We start from the raw sequence: 16,713 nt of genomic DNA, 5'->3' as shown, positions 1-16,713 counted from the left end.
ATGTTTCTACCCAAGAGCACAAGCTTCAGGGATTTACACACCAGAAATGTGATCTCATTTTCAAGATCTTTAGTGCACACCCCTGGGGGCAGGGATGTCTTGTCTCTAAATGACTGTATAGATTAATAATGCTGCATAGCAAAAGGAAACACCTTCATGTGCTACTATCCAAATGCGAGCATCTCCTAGCTCTAGAGCAAAATCCTCCTCCCTTCTGCAAGATCAAATGCTGGGGGCAAAGGGACAAGCTCTGCAGCCATTTCACCAGAAAATTGGACAGGGCAATTCTCTGACACAGTTGGGATTTTGGATGGGAAATATTTGTCTGTTAGACTAAGCCCAGACATGACACATGTGCTTCCCATGGGGATACAATCCCCCCCGAAGGGCTACAGGCCCAACCCAAAGAGTACACATGTGTATCAGCAAGACCTTGGGCTTCGCAGGCAAACGGCACATATCAAACAGGATTAGAGGATTTGAGTTGTCTGTCTCTGTAAGCCAGGGCATTCTTTGGGTCGTCTTCACTGTATTTTTACCTCTTGTGCGAGGAGGAGGAGTACATAAGGTACAAATTGCACAGTGCACTGAGGTGAGAAGGGCTCTCTGAGTGTAGAGACCATCACTCTCCATCTAATTTCCCTCCCATGCCCCCAGACAGAGAATTCTCCACTGTTCCTCTATGCTGTAGCACAGGGTAAAAAGTGAAACACAGATTTATGGGTGGTTTAGCTCAGATCCTCCTCCCCAGAGGAGCTGCTGTCCTGTCTGTCCCTGCACCCCGTGTCAACGTGAGCTCCCTTGCAGCACTGGGGTCTTTTTAAGAATCAAGAAGCACAAACCAGCTGTCCTGCTAACACAACAGTAACACGGCTCTGCGTTCAAGCAGGAGAGGCCATCTCTGGTTTCCTAACAAATCAAGGGAGCTTTATGAGGATTCCTCCGGGAGCAGGTCACCCCACTTCAACCTACTACCTGCTCTCCCCAGGAGCAGGGACATCATGCACATGAGTGAAAGCACAGGAATAGCTTCTTTCTTTTTCAGCCTGTAATCTCTACAGCCTCCCTCAACTGCGCTCACCACTGCTGCCCCACAGACTCCTCGTGCACCCCACAGCTTACTGTGCTTTCCTCCCACGGTCACTCAGGCAGGGGCTGAACAGCATGTAAGACGGCAACTGTTTTCCCAAAGAACCCCCCATCAACACATCTGCAATCACTCCACTGGACGTACACTAGGACAACCACGGCCTCCCTGTCCAGGAGATGCTTGGCTCCAGCTGGACCCGTGCTCAGTCCTACAGGCATCACCAGGGGGGAGATGACAGAGGACAGAGCTCCTGTTCATCTAGTCCAGAGCCTGGAAAAGGAATGGCATTTAGGAACGAGCCACCAGACCTCCCAGGCCTGCCCAGGAGCAGCACTTATCAAAGCAAAGCTACAGACTTTGATTTCCAAGTGAGCCCAAGAGCCCCAGTGGCCCCTCCCGCCTTGATCTCTGGAGTGACCATCTGGCTGCAGCACTGCTCTGCAAACAAGCCCAACAGGCCTGTCCTCCAAGCGGGAGCAGGAAGCTGCACGGGGACTGCAGGAGGCACCTCCACACTAATTAATCCTGCCCTGCCCAACTGATGCTTCCAACCCCCAGAAGGACATTTAGAGACATCATCAAAGGAAGCATTCTCCAGGCCCCCGAAGGTTCAGTGACACTTTCAGTCTCTTTGAATTGGAAATCAGGACAAACGGGAACTCCCAGCAGAAGCCCAGCCAGGATCTTCACCCTGGTAGCTCAGTTTCGGCTCCTCAACAACTCTGAGAGCTTACACGGCCCAACACAAGGATACAAGTGCAAGGACTCTTTATGAGAAAAGAAAGATTTGAGGTTAAACATCTGCAGAAATGACCTTCAGGGAACCGAGGCATCCACAGACATAGCAGTGACCAAAAGCTGGCCTTGTATTCGAGGCCTCAGCTGGAGGCATACACATAAGACAGGGTAAAATCCTGATGCAATCGCTGTGGTTCATATATGTCAAGAGATGGCACGTAAACCGGAGGAGGCTTGGTCTGCTGTGACACTTAGCTCCTTTTGGGTACAGATGGTGGGAAGAGCCCACAATGCAGAGCTGCAACACAGCAGCTCCTGCCAACAAAGAGAAACGGACTGCAGAGAGGTGGAACAAGGCTTTACCCAGCTACTGCAGGCAGCAAAACACCAAGGGCACAACAACATCTTATCAAGAAGTTCGTGGAAGAGGCGTCTGGGCCCCACAGGGAATTCCTTGCAATTCTCCACAGAAGTCACCCAGCCCTTTCTAGGCTGGCTAGAAAAGCAACGGGCTCCCTTGCAATGCCCAGGGACTTCAACACCAGCTAAGATGACAGTGAGGAGCCGTAAAGGGCTCCAAGGACTGCTGGGGGGATGTCAGCACATACGCAACAGGCAAGGGAGAGGGGTACGATGTCCAGGAAGGCTCTGCACACGCCGTGAGAAAGGTAGGACCAGGCCTTCCTTTTCTGGCCCTCAGCTGAGGGACGCCAAGTCAGTCCTGCTTTTTCTTAACAGCAGGCGAGGGTCCTGCCAAGAAAGTGCTGCTGCTGTGGAATGTGCTGGGCCAGCAGTACAGCTCATTCCTGGAAAAGCATCAACTCAGCAGGAGAGCAAGGAGAGAAGAGGGGGAAAACGGGAAGAGGGGGAGGGTGGGAAACAAAGTCTGAAAGTTTGGACTTCCACACCTGGGGAAGCAGGGAGCTGCCATAGAGCAGTCTGCTCGCCAGCACCCCCTTGTCCCATGCTGCCAGCACAGCAGCCCTGCCGAGCACCAGCCCTCTGCTCTTGGAGCACCTCTCTGCTGGCTAGCCACCTCCAGAGCAGGTCTGAGAAAGCACAGAACAAGGCAGATGTCTGTGGGGAGGAGTGAGGTTTGCTTCCCCCATCATGTTAACAATTAATTTGTACTTAATGACTGATGGTCAGGAGACGACAAAGCAGCCACCACACGTGTCCTGTCCTCAAGACGCTGACCAGCTCACATTACTCTCTCCTGGCACAAACTTTGCAAGAATCTCCCATGGAAGCCAGCCCAACCTCCTACCCAGTGGGAAGGGGCCTTGAAGGATAACAGGCTCTAGATGACTGCACCTACTCTTTGCATCCAGCTGGGCTACCATCAGCAACATCTCTGCTAACTGGGTCTATAGGACATACAGAGAACCCCTGTAAAACCAACAGGGAGTTAAAGCTCAAAACTAAGTTTCACCACAAAACACTTGCCAAATACAATAAGAAGGAATCACGCAAAGAAGAGCCTTTCAGAGCCACAACAGCTGCATGGTGGCAAAGAACAAACTTTGTCCCCGATCCCAGGCTATTGCAGCACTCTGAAAAAAAGGGCAAACAGTGATATTACATCCCTCTGGTCCTAAAACGCAGGAGGCAGCAGACAGCATGAGGGGTCTGAAGGCTCATAAGAACCCTTTTCTGACCATCCCTAGGACAGGAACACATGTTCTTTTTCTTCCTCACCTTGGGCCCTGGATAATTTTTGGCGCAACCTGAACTATTCGCTTCTCTCAGGAAATTGTCAGCAAGCCAGGAAGAACTTGGATAAAACCAATGGTTTAAACAATCAGCTCCTACACAGGTCTACTAATAGACAAACCTAATCAAAGGCAGAGGAAGGCTAGCTGTTTCACCTGGTCTCCTGCTTTTGATGGTGTCAGTGCAGGGGGTGGTACAAGAAATTCCCTGTACAGAGAGACAGCAAATAGAGCACATTTTAGTAGGCTTTTATGTACTTCATTTCTTTCAGCTAATACCAGTCATCTTCACCAAACTCCTTCAAGACACAGGGCAATACAACAAGCAATTTCCTACCAAGCATCCTTTAGCAGGCCAGCCAAGGTTGCCCTCCAGCCATCACCCAGCAAACAAATACTGTTCAACTGCTGGAAGAGAGAGACGAGAAAGATGCTCCAGTCCAAACCAAGCATGTGCCTGCACACAACTCGCTCAACTAGAGGTCCAGATGGTGGATGAGAGCCATAAAGCAGGAGCTAATCAATTACTGTAAATTAAAAGGAATCTGATTAGCCAAGACACAGGGAAAACGTGAACTGTCTCCACTGTGCTGCTGGTGTACTCTCACCAATGAAAATACTCACTTCTTTTTCCTTCCTTTATGAAAGCGCTGGCCCACAGGACTCCTCCTGAAACTTGATGGATATTCCACTGGACAAAGCAATATCTAGGCAGTCAGGAGACCACCACATGCTTAGGACTCCTCCAAAGGAGTGTCAGAGATTTACTGAAACAGGGTGCAGGCCACAGTCTTGATCTGGAAGGAAGCGTTTTCTGCAAGCAGCCAGGCTTTTCTGTTTCAGCTGCCCAGCTTTAAGCAGTGACTGACATTAGTCCATAGTCTGTGTGAGGTGCCACATACAGAACTCAGTCCAGATCCTGCCAGGACTTGCCTCTACTCCTGGGATCAACAGCCTTTTCAACAAGAGGACAAGTTTCCCCACAATTTAGAAGAGGACGGCACTCTGGATTACTACAGCAACATACTCCACCTCTGCAGGACCAAGTCCAACTCAGAGCTGCTGCTTTTCTTTGACACTGTGAACTCCCAGGCCTGACCCTGTCGCATACCATTCAAAACCTTCCCACCTGCCATCTCCGACAACTGCACCAAAGTCTGACCTCCAGAAGTCACCATCACACATGATGTGAAATGTTCCTCTTGTGGGGGGGTCTCAAAACCAGAACTGCCAACTCCCTGGTCCTTCAAGGATGGAGAAGTGCAGTGGAAGGCAGCACAACCTCTCTGCAGTCTGTAAATATCCCATGAGCTTGGTAACTGTGTTGAACTAGTCACTCTACGTTATTAGTGCAATAGGCCATTTCCCGTGTCTGTGGATCCGCTGATAAGTCAAGTTACAAGACCCTGATTTTGAGCTTCCTAATTATCTGTGATACTGACATCAAATTCCCATGAAGAATCTCTCCTCTAGTCACACCTAAAGTCACCACAAAAACTGTGCCAGCACCACATCTTGACCGACCAGGAGCTCACCTGGTCCCTGCAGATAAGTCTCCACCTCAAGTCTACAAATCTCACTACACAAGAGAGCATGTGTGCCACGCAGCTTACTATTACCAGAGCACAGGTACCAACTGTACCAAAGATAATGTCGGATGAAGGCACCAAGAGATTTTTAAAGTGTCCTACACTGGCAATATTAAAAACAAAACAAAAAATGAAAAAAAAAACCCCTGCTGTAGTAGGCTCCCGCGTTTCTGCGTGGGGGATTCAGCAGCACAGACACGTGCTGCGTGAGTCTGATCCAGCTCAGACACTCTGACTCAACATGCACACCCTGTACAGATGTTACATACCTCTGTAGTAAGTCGGATCTGCCCCAAAGAAACCCAGACAGAGTGTACCCTAAGCTGAAGCAGATGTTGCCACCGCAAAACTCCTCTGCTGCTTCCAGGATGCCTGGGCAGGGAATAATCTTAAGAGTTTTCCCAAAGTAGCCCACCTTTTGGCCCCAGCTGAAATGAAACATATTCACTCTGGAAGGAAAATCCATCTCACAGGAGCCCTTTCAGGACCTAAAGATGCATTTACCAGCTCCAGGTCTGAGACAACTGGGAGGTCTGCCACAAGGGACTCAGCTGTGCAGTCAGATCCATGAAAATCCACCCTTCTCAGAGCTACAAAAGCCAGTAAGAAAAAATTCAAATTATCACAGCGCAATGGCAACACTTCCTGCATTAAGCCCCTATACGGGCTTCCAGTATAACACAGCCTCAGCTGGGCCCACAGGCAAGTCTCTGCAAATGGCACTAAAATACTGGTTAAGCAAGGCAGGGCTGAATGAACTGGGACAGCTCGTTAGCCATATGCAAACAGAAGTACGGAGTTTGCATATCCATCTCAGCTTCTGCAAAAAGCTTCAATTTGAGAAGCTGCTGCGCCCTGGGGCCAGCCCAGCTAACAGCCATCAGCAGAGCAGCAGCCTTCTCCCTGCCCCACCAATCGCCAAAGCCAGGTTTGTCACCGCGCTGCTGACACTGCGCTGGTTGTCAACAACGGCGGCGTGGCATGGTGCAGTGTACAGGGGACAACTTATTTGCTCACAGATGGTGAGACACAAAAGGACCATGAATCTCAAGCAGGTCAGAGTAGGTCAGAGCAATGCTGAGGGAAAAATTTGAAAGCCAGCGAGTGGGCAGACTAATGCGCTAACACTAGGTTTCCCACTATGATAATCCATGCAGAGCCAGAGCTCCCAAAACACAGATCCCTCTTGCAGACCCCCAGTGTCCTCAGAACCAGCCTGTACGTGGCAGGAGCTGCCAGCCATTGGAAAACAAGGAAAACCTCTCAGCCTCTGTTACACAGACCCTGAATTCCCAGCCTATCACAGGGACAGCTGCCAGCACTCAGAGGGGCCACGTAGCAAATAAATTCCTCTCCAAACCCTAGGGGCAGGTCAAAAACCAGCAGAGGAAAGACCTTCCCACACAGTGGCTGGTGCCAGCTCTCCCAGAAACGGATCTCTGCTTCAAGTCATGTGAGGAATCCTTCCCCCCTTCAGCTCACGTCTTCAGCCAGGACCAAAAAGGATGGACTCCCATTGCAGCGATTCAGTCACCACTCACTGTTATCTTCTTTTCCTCCAGTTGTTGCAAGATAACAAATTTTAGCCAACAAGACACATGGACAGATGCCCCAGTGGGGGATAACCAACACAGAGGACTTAGTGGAGCAGGGTACCCAAATGCTGCTTCTGCTGCCTTCAATAGCTAGCTGTGGCTGAAAAAACAATGCCTCTGGCACGTCTCCTTTAATAAATAACTGATATAACAACCGCAACAGTCCCAACCCTCCACTGCGATACAGGATTACACGGCACAGGAAGGTCAGCACCAGGCATCTCTGCCTGCCAAAACCTCCAGGGAATTCCAGCCCATTCCTGGACAGGCTCAATTTTAGTGCTACAGCAGCAACAACACAGCAATGGAAACAAGTGAAACCAAGAGCTTCAGAGCAGGGGGTCAGGGAGATACTAATACTTCAGCTCTGCAAGCTAACGCAGGCCTTGGAGACAGTGATATTCACGGCCCAAGAGCTCACACACTCTCCTAAGGCCACCATGGCGTTACATAGATAAGCACACAGACAAAGCGGACAAAGTCACAGAGATTAGACTAATTCCCAGATTTGTACCTTACTTCAACGCCTTCCAAAAAGCCTTCACAAAAGGATTTGGTCCAAAAATTTCCAAGCCACCAGCAGCTACCGGCAGGATTAAGTTTTACTTAACTCGCCAGCTGCCGCCTAACAAGCCAGCACCACCGGGACAAACAGTAACACAGCCACATGGTGCCACATCCCCCTTCTGGAAAACCACCATCCATCCAGCACAGGTCAGAAGGGCAGGCTCCGAATAACAAACAAGGGATGGAGAGAGGAGGAAATCAATAGGAAACACCAAAAACACACAGCCCTGACTGCTGCCTCATCAGATGTGCAGCACGATGCAAAGCTGGTGTGACAACATGAAGGCAATTTCCTGCAGGCGCAGTCTCCGCTGTGTTCTGCAAGCACAGCTCTCCTTCGTGGGCTTTTACACAGATCAAATATCCTAAACCACAACATTGTTGTATCTATTTGGATGCAGTCAAGGGTGGAGGAGTAGCACTTCATTACTGCAGATACCCTCAGCTCAGAACAGTTCAGCAACTGCCGTGCAGACACGCAAGAGGCTTCCCACCACTTTAAGTACCATGAGCTCAAAAAGGACTTGAGGAATTTTAACTATGCTCCCTACACCTCTACATACACAGCCTTCAAGTCTAGATGGAGGGCCTGATGCCCACCCTGAGAAAGGACCAAAGCCAAACCCATCTGTGCAGCAGAAAATCTGCGGGGGAAACTAGATCTTCTTGGCTTATACTCACAGCACCCTTCTTCCCTGAGCATCCCCAAACAGATGGTGGTGAGTAACCACCTTCACCTTCAAGAGTTCAGGCCACAATGTCTCTGCCTGCTGGGAGACCAGATGGGGAAATCACAGGTGGAGGAGGCCAGGAGCACACTGGAGAAGAGTGTCTTACTGAAGGCTCAGTGCTCCAGCCTTGGGCTCATGGGCCACCTGCCTCCATCCCTACAAGCTAGCACCTTCTTTCTCAGAGTCCATTACGAAATGCTGCCTCCTCAGCTCCCCATGCTGCCCTCACCACAGCTGCACAGGAAGGAATATCACTCCTTATGCCACCACCCTGAAGATCCAGTACCCAACTCTGGGTAAGCCAAGGTCTGGGATTTGTTCTAGATTAAACTCTTAAAAATTGTATTTCAGCAGGAACCAGAAGACTGAGCAGTGGGGCCACCACTATCATCCCATAACAACGAACAATGCTCAGGTCACAACCCAGATTATGGTGGTTTATGAGCCATTTTTAATGGTGTTTGGCCTTGACCTCAGAGACTGAACCACGTTGGAGCACAGCTGCACCACAGACAGTTAGGGGCGCACAGATTTACTTCATGGCAATTTCTAAGACATCGAGGTAGGTTTTTGCTCTGTGCAGGAATTTGGAGAACCCGAGTCCTCCAGATGATTTCAAAACACAGAACTGCATCAAAACAGCTGCATTCTCATGCACGGGCAAAGGTTTCTTGACCTTTCTTTCTCTTTTTTTCAGAGATGACAAGAGAGGCTTAAAATTAAGAAACATTTCCATCAAAAACATAATTGAAAACAATACCTCTCCAAGAAAAATGCTGGCTTCAACACAACACCATATTTTGGGAGAAAATACATTCAGTCAAAAAAAATTTCTGACCAGCTCTAGCTGCAAACAAATTCAATAGCTGTTGTAAAGCTTCATTGTTTGCATAGTACAGACAAGACCTTAGGGAAATTGGTCTGCAGCCCGATTTGGCTAACTTGGCTTTCCGAACGCCACCTCTGGGCAAAGAAACCAGGCTATGACTGCCATCCAACGTGGCCTTCAGAGCACAGCTCCAACCACAACAGACAAAGCCGGACACCTACAGAGTCAGTAATAGCTGGGTCTGAACAGCAGGACACACGCTGCCAGGCGCAGACAATACAACCCAGAGAAGGAGCGAATACCATTGACTAACCCTCTCCATCTGCACCCCAGCCCTGGCACTGCTGCGGCCCCCCACCACCACCTCCACGACACTTGGAAACAGCCTCCAGCAGCAGCTACAGCCAGGATCAGCTCCAGTGTCGATGGGCCACCCCCCAGCACGGGCAGCATTACAGAAACTTCCCACCACAAGCGCAGACAGTGGTTAGCAGCTCTCTGCCAAATCCTCAGCAGCCCAGGAGACAGAGGCACAGGCTGCAGTAACCTACATGCAAAATGTCCAAAAAGTCACCTCCAGTGGACCCTAGCACACCAGGGCAGCACATCGCATGTAAGCGGGCAGGGAACCACATATCCTCCAGAGCAGGGAGCACAAGAGATGGGGTGCTGTGGCCTCTCACGTGGTTAAGTGCTGCTCTCTGCACAGAAAGGATAGCGAATGCCCGTAAGGTAAAGAAGAGTGACAGCCACCTCACAGCCAGGCCAATGCTGTCACTTGGACAGAAGCACCACAAAGGACGTGAGCATGCAAAGGAGCCGCACGCAGTTGCGGAGGCCCTTTTGCCAACCTCTTCCTGCATGAAATCCATGCGCTCTTCACCAGGGGCATGGGACAGGCAAAGGTCTTCTGCAGACAGGAGTTTCCAATTCAAAATTTGAAAAATAAAGTTCAAAAAAATCAAAATAAAACAACTCCCCCAATGCAGGCTACAAAGCTGGCAGGAAAGGCAGAGGCACCACGCCAGCGGCTCACCACTGCTTAGGGACTGACACTGCTTATTAAGTTTAGGATCCCTTCCCTGACTCCAAACACTTCCAGCCAGAAGGACAGTCACTGCTGGCATCAATTTCAAAAAGACCCTGCAATAAAAATAAATCACTCAGCCTTTCAGTGAGCGTCAACGCATTTCCCCATGCACATGTGCAGGAGATGAGGTCGCCAAATACCAACGGCATCTGACCCCTGCACTGGGAATTCCAGCAGCGCCCGCTTTGTTATGTCTCCAGAGTGTTGCCCTAATCGCTGCCTTGTACCCGGCTTTGGAGAGCAGGTGATAATTAAGCAGGTCTGGATTAGATACCGGGCTAGTGATTAGTTGGATACCAATTTTCACTTGACAGTTGAGACCTAGGAGTCACTCACCACAGCTCTGAAGTTAAAATTGGAATCGAGACCTGCAAGAGGGAGAAACCAGCAGTGGTGGGAGGAGCAGCACCATCCCACCACCATACCTTTAATTGCCGCTGTTCTCCCAGCAATGCGGAACAAGTAGGTGAGATGGGGAGGGAGGGATGGTCCCCTTGCAGGAGAAGCGGGCCTTTCTGCTCTCCAGCCTGGAAGAGGAGAGGTGGCTGAGTGCAGTGGAGATAAGCAAAATGATCACCCAAGTGCTTTCTCCACATGCAGAAGAAATTCAAACTTTCAGGAACTCCAGAATTTATGGAAAGATGAGACGGAATTTCAGGCCAGGTACTAAGGACTTACCTGGATGCACAAATTGCATTCATTTAACTGAAACTGCTTTGAAAAGTTTAATTTAAACTTTAGCGTGCCCCTGTGGGAACACCTTTCGATTGACAGAAAATGAACGGTATCAATTACAAGCAAAAAATGAGTCAAAAGAAACCACATTTCAATTGATATAAGAATATTCTCAGAGTTGTACCAGTCGCCTGGCAAGGTGAAAAGTCAAACCTGTAGTTTAGCTGGGGCAGACATGCACACAACCTGGCTGGTGAGAAGGTTCATGCTGCCCAGAGACAGGTACACTTCTCACGATGGACTTGGGCAGAAGGCAACTCTTCACACATCACTGAAGCCCACGTTCCAGCAGACTACAAACTACCATTAACCATCAGCATGGTTGTTCCCTTCCCAACTGCACAGGTCCCCAGGAGAATTTACAGTACTATTCTTGCAGCACCTCTCTGGAACTGGGAGCTCTGTCATGCTAAGATCCGCACGAATGTTTGCTTAAGAAACTCACAGCATCAAGGGGACAAGACAAGGCACAGGAACACTGTTACAATTTCCATTTTACAGATTAGAAACAAAGAAAGACATAAATTAAAAAGTCTGTTGAAAACCCCACCAAAAACCTGTGGGTGGCTTGATGGAGAACATGGATCTCACAAGCAGTCATAGCACTGCACTGATCTAAGGCTCTCTCCTGCTGACCAGCACACAGATCTTACCTGTAAAATGTTGAATAAAAAGACTCAAGCTGTAGAAAAAAACCCCTTCCTTCTCTAATGAAGGCAAGGTTAGTAGACTAAGGGTAGTTCCACACTTCACAGCAAGGCACAACCACACCAAGTACCTCAGGTCCAAGAAGAGCGTACCACATCTATGCGCTGCAATACTTCCACCATCAGTCTGCTCAGCTCCTCCACGTCTCCAGTTCTGGGACTAGCAACACACAAATCCAACAAGGGCACACATATCTGCACCCTGCGTCACTGCTCTGCACCACCCGGCTCAGGCTGGATTCTCTATTTGCAGCTGTAGCCCACTACATGCTGGGTAGACCAGGCAACAAAACCCTGCAGCCTTCCTGCTGCCCACAGATCCTCTCCCCAGGATTGGGTGCATGAAATCTTCTAATTCCTCCTCCTTCCCACCTAGAGGTGGCATCATTCTGGGGTTGTCTTAATTTGCGGACGAGCACTTTGACTAGGATTAGCTCCTGGCATAGCCCAACAACTCCACAGCCACCCAGGGGAGCCTCAGTTCACATTTCCAAGGAGACGTAAACACTGAAGCTGCTCCATCACCACCCTGATTCTCAGAGCAAACAAATATTAACAAGATAAACAAAAGAATGAAAAATCCCACACACCAAGACTGCGGCTGTAATACTGCCTTGGGGATGGGGTAAGCTGAAGGGAATGCCAGGCTGGAGATCCACAGCCTGGAAAGAGGAGGAAGAGGGAGAAACAGATTCAGCCTGGGCAAACAGAGGTGAGACCACGTCTTGCTCCAGCTCACTCTGGAAGGTGAGTTGCCTCCATTCCCAACAATAGATGAGAGAACAACTTAAGCCTTATGCCACAGGGATCTTGCAAAAGGTTCAATCGTTGACAAAACCCACGAGCCATCAGATCTGCAGGTCTGCTCCTCATTGTCCAGCTGCCATAAGGCCACTCGCTGTTAATAGCTCGTCTCTTTCACAAAGGGGCTTTACCCTGGGTACTACTTCTGGACACTGCCCAACCGACAAAAACCAGCTCAGAAACTGTCAGCTCAAGTGTGCTGGTTTTGGCTGGGATAGAGTTAAATTTCTTCATAGCAGCTGGTACAGGGCTGTGGTTTGGATTTGTGCTGAAAACAGCGTTGATAACACAGGGATTGTTTCATTACTGCTGAGCAGTGCTCACTCAGAGTCGAGGTCTTTTCTGCCTCTCACCCCACCAGTGAGTAGGCTGGGGGTGCACAAGAAGCTGGAGGGGACACAGCCGGGACAGCTGACCCCAACTGACCAAAGGGATATTCCATACCATATGGTGCCATGCTCAGCATGTAAAGCTGGGGAAAGAAGAAGGAAGAGGGAGGACATTTGGAGTGATGGCGTTTGTCTTCCCAAGTAACCGTTACACACAATGGAGCCCTGCTTTGCTGGGGATGGCTGAACACCTGCCTGCTGATGGGAAGCAGGGAATGAATTCCTTGTCTTGCTTTGCTTGTGTGTGTGGCTTTTGCTTTACCTATTAAACCGTCTTTATCTCAACCCATGAGTTTTCTCACTTTTACTCTTCCAATTCTCTCCCCCATCCCGCCGGGGGGAGCGAGTGAGAGGCTGCATGGGGCTGAGCTGCCGGCTGGGGCTAAACCACGACAAGAAGCTAGGCCATCCCCCACGCTGGGCAGAGGGCATCGTGAAAGAAGGGGCCAAGAGGGATACACATGTAAGAGTGCAACACCCTTCCTTGGCACACAGCTTCTGAATACAGCCATCGTTAATCTCCTCCTGGTTTTCACTAATTGCCCATGCATTTACAGTCAAGCAGCTGTGGTGCCTCCTCCCCTTCCATCCCTGTCTCTCTCTGCAGACCAATGGCCAGCTCTCTCAGAGACACCAATTACCAGGGATCACAAAATATTTCAGTTGGACTCAATGATCTTAAAAGTCTTTTCCAACCTAAATGATTCTATGATTCTATTTCGAGTGGTGCCTGGGGCTCCAGGGCTTCTCAGAGACAAGGCTGCAGCTGGACTGCTCTGGCTGTTCCCCACAATGCTCCAGCCAACCATCAGCACGTTCTTCAGCTCTCTGGAAAGGAGCAAAGACGCTTTCCTGATGGGGCATCTGTGGTGGCACCGTGAGACGCTTTCTCCCCTCTGTTCCACACAAGGCCTTGCCACGTGCTGCTCCAACTGCGCAACTCATCACGCAGGACTTCGCCAAGGAACAGGCTGCCCACGTGCAGCCTCCGACCCCTCTCAGCTGCACCTTCCCTTCCAGAGAGGTTCACCCTTCCCAGAAGAATTAGCTGAATTGGTTCCAACAAAAATCTCATCCTGTGTGTTTCTGACTCAACTAAACTTGCTGCATCTCCCCGAGTGATTTTCTGCTTTCCCTGCTAGCATCCACAACAACTCCCCATACTGCTTTATCATTGAGTTTCATTAATCTACCATCTGCCTCCTCTTGTGGAGCCTTAAAGAAACAGAGGAGGATGAAAAGGCACAGCACAGAACTTTGCTACTACCAGACCCCTCTTCCCAACAGGAGACACTGCTATTTATTACTAAACTTTGTTTATAGTTATGCAGACACTCTCCCACCCACATGGCAATGTTTCATTCAAGACAAGTTTGAATTCACTTCAAGAACAACATTTCAAAGGATCCCAAAGCATTTGTTTACAAACAACATGCACGGAGAACTCACTTCTCCCACCAATGAACATGGTCCCCACCGAGACAGGGAGAGGCAGCTGTTTTGTAGCACCCAACGCTACTCAACAGCTGAGGGACAGGAAACGATCCACAGACAACTGATATTGCTGAGGAAATTTATGGAAAATGAGGGCTGGAGACTGCTATTTGCCTGGAGAGAACGGGGAAGCTTCTGAGCACTCAAGCTCTCCACTGGGTCAGGAGGAATTTAGGGAGGCAAAGCATCCCAGACTGTGGTCAAAGGAGTGACTCCAAATTTCAAGCCTCATCTGAAAGCTGGCACCTCCCAAGCTAACGGGAACCTGGGCACTGGGATAGTTTGGCTGCAGAGGGAAGAGCATCCCCTGCCGAGGCAGCCACACCGATCTCCATCCAAGACCCAAACAGGCCCAGCCCTGTTCAACGCAGGGTACAAGCCAAGATCACAGCCTAGGGAGGCACTTGGTGCAATAAGACGACACTAGGAAGACTATAAAACTGAAAGCTTTTTGCAGTCCCAGCCTTCATATACAAAACCTACTGCAAACGCTAAATCTTCAGACGGGGAAAAAAATCCAGAGGAAGGAAGATCATACAACACTTTAAATACCTAAGTGCTAGGAATGGTACATGGTCACATGTTATGGAAGTCAAGAGAAGCTACGTTCCCAGGATGGAGACGGAGGTCCTCAAGAAGGCTAGAGGAGAGACAGATGTAGGAACACTCTGGACAAAACAGAGCGTGGACAAAGGGTCTTACAGAGTTGGCTCCACGTGATACTTGGTGCCCAGATCAGTCACCGACTTTACGAAGGTAGGAGACAGCATAGGCTCCCCAGATTAGTCAGTACAACCATCCAAACAAAGGACAGAATATAACTCCTCACCCTCAAACAGCCATACGTGATGGAAGGAACCAAAGGGTATCACAAAAGAAGCGATGAAAATACCGGTGTTGGAAGAGAATTGTTCCCATCTCCTAAGGGATGCGAGGCAGGACTGCACCCCTCTTCTATATAGACCCATCCCAGAGACTGGGCACAGGACATCTTACACTGAGGATGGGACATGCATGTGGGTGCAGGAGGTCTGGTACACAGCCCTTGCCCAGAGATGGGCAGCACGTGGAGAGCTCTCACTCCTCCTCCATGGAGGCAGGATAGGAGAAAAACAGTCCCCTTTACCCATTCTTCCCAAAGATGAGATACAGAGAACAAAGCTGCCAAAATGGATGGCCCTCCCCAAAATGGATGGTAGGAGAACAAAACTGTCCCCAAATCCGCTCCCTGGGAAGGGGTGATGGAGGGGGCACTGCCTCTGCACCCTCTTGGTGGAGGGAACAAGGGGCACCCTCCTCAGGCAGGCACAGCGGGAGATACCCAGGCCCTTTAGATAGGGAACGACAATCCTGAGTAGGATACATGGGGGGATGCCACCCTTCTACAGCCCCAGGGTGGGCTGCACTGGGAGATACCCTCTCGGGCAAGGTGCTGCCCAAACATTGTGAGCACAGGGAAAGTGTGATCCTCAGATGGGACCATGGTCTCCTCTGAGGTCCCTCGGGCAGACACAGGGGTGCCACCCTAGAGGAGGTGCACGGAGGGTATCACCAGCCCCCTGCACAGGGGTTAGCAGGGAGCAGCTTCCCCAGAGCTAACTGGGAAGGGAGCATGGGGGTCTGTCCCCAGAGGCAGCGCACAGGGAGCACCAGCCCCAGAGAAGGCGCATGGGGGCATCACCACCAGCCTCCCCCAGGTGAGGTACCCGGGGGTGCACACGAAGGTCCCCCACAGAGTACAAGCCCATCCCCGCCCCCCTCCAAGGCAAGGCAATGGGGGTGGCGGATGGATGTGGGTCTCCCTGCCCAGACCAGGCACGAGAGGGGCCGCCAGTCCCGCAGGGCACCCCCCCACTCCCGGGGGTCCCGGCCCCGCTGCACCGGGGGGACCCTCCCCGGGCGGAAGGGGGAGCCAGCCCCAGCCCCCCGCACTGCGCGGGGCGGGTGTCCCCTGCCAGGCCGACGCAGCCCGCCCCCCACGCGGGGCCCCCTCACAGCTCCCCAGGGAGGCCCACGGGAGCCCTCCTCCCCCCCACGGCGGTCGACGGGCCGGGCCCGGGTCCGCGCTCACCCGAAGTCGTCGTCCATGGACTTGAAGTAGAACTTGTAGTTGGGGCGGTTGAGGAGGCCCTTGAAGTCGCCGAGGGTGACGCGCTCGGCCGGGATCGGCAGCTTCACCAGGTACGGCGTCTCCTGCTCGTCCAGGTGGTAAATGATCTTCGTCTCGGCCGCCGCCATGGCGCCCCTGCCCGGCCGCCAGGCCTCCGCCTCCTCCGCCTCTCCTCCTCCGCCCCCGGCCCGGCGCGGCCCGCGACCCCCGGCCGCCGCCTCGGCCCCGGCCTCGGCCCCCGCCCGGCCCGGCCCCCGCCCGCACCCCGGCCCGGCTGCGGCCTCTGCGCGCCCGGTCCCCCCCGCGCCCCTTGTTCTCCGGGTCCCAGCGCCGCCCGGCTCCAGAGCGCAAGCTCGGGCTCCGGCGGCTCCTCCCCCGCCCGCCCGCCCGCCCGCCGTCCCGGCTCCGCCGGAACCGGAACCGGCGCCCCACGGGGGCCGCGCCGCGGACCGAGCCCGAGCCCGAGCCCGGACCGAGCCCGAGCCCGGACCGGAGTCCCAGCCGCAGCCCGCGGCGGGTCTGAAACCCGGAAC

At 51.7% G+C, this 16,713-nt stretch overlaps 1 protein-coding gene across 4 annotated transcripts in view; it reads right to left on the bottom strand.

The window, feature by feature from the left end:
• Nucleotides 1-16,373, bottom strand: part of DVL3 (dishevelled segment polarity protein 3) — a 33,795-nt gene extending 17,422 nt beyond the window's left edge. For 2 of the 4 annotated variants that reach the window (XM_075761407.1, XM_075761409.1), the window contains exon 1: nucleotides 16,142-16,371. In XM_075761407.1, coding sequence (XP_075617522.1) covers nucleotides 16,142-16,308 — 167 coding nt within the window. In that variant the 5' untranslated portion in view covers nucleotides 16,309-16,371. Of the gene's footprint in view, nucleotides 1-16,141 lie in introns of all 4 variants that reach the window. The other 2 variants (XM_075761406.1, XM_075761408.1) reach the window with 2 other exon arrangements.
• Nucleotides 16,374-16,713: the final 340 nt, after the last annotated feature.

This window comes from Balearica regulorum, chromosome 9 (genome assembly GCF_011004875.1).
Source record: "Balearica regulorum gibbericeps isolate bBalReg1 chromosome 9, bBalReg1.pri, whole genome shotgun sequence".
Lineage (NCBI taxonomy): Eukaryota > Metazoa > Chordata > Aves > Gruiformes > Gruidae > Balearica > Balearica regulorum.
This window is presented reverse-complemented; position numbering and strand designations above follow the sequence as displayed.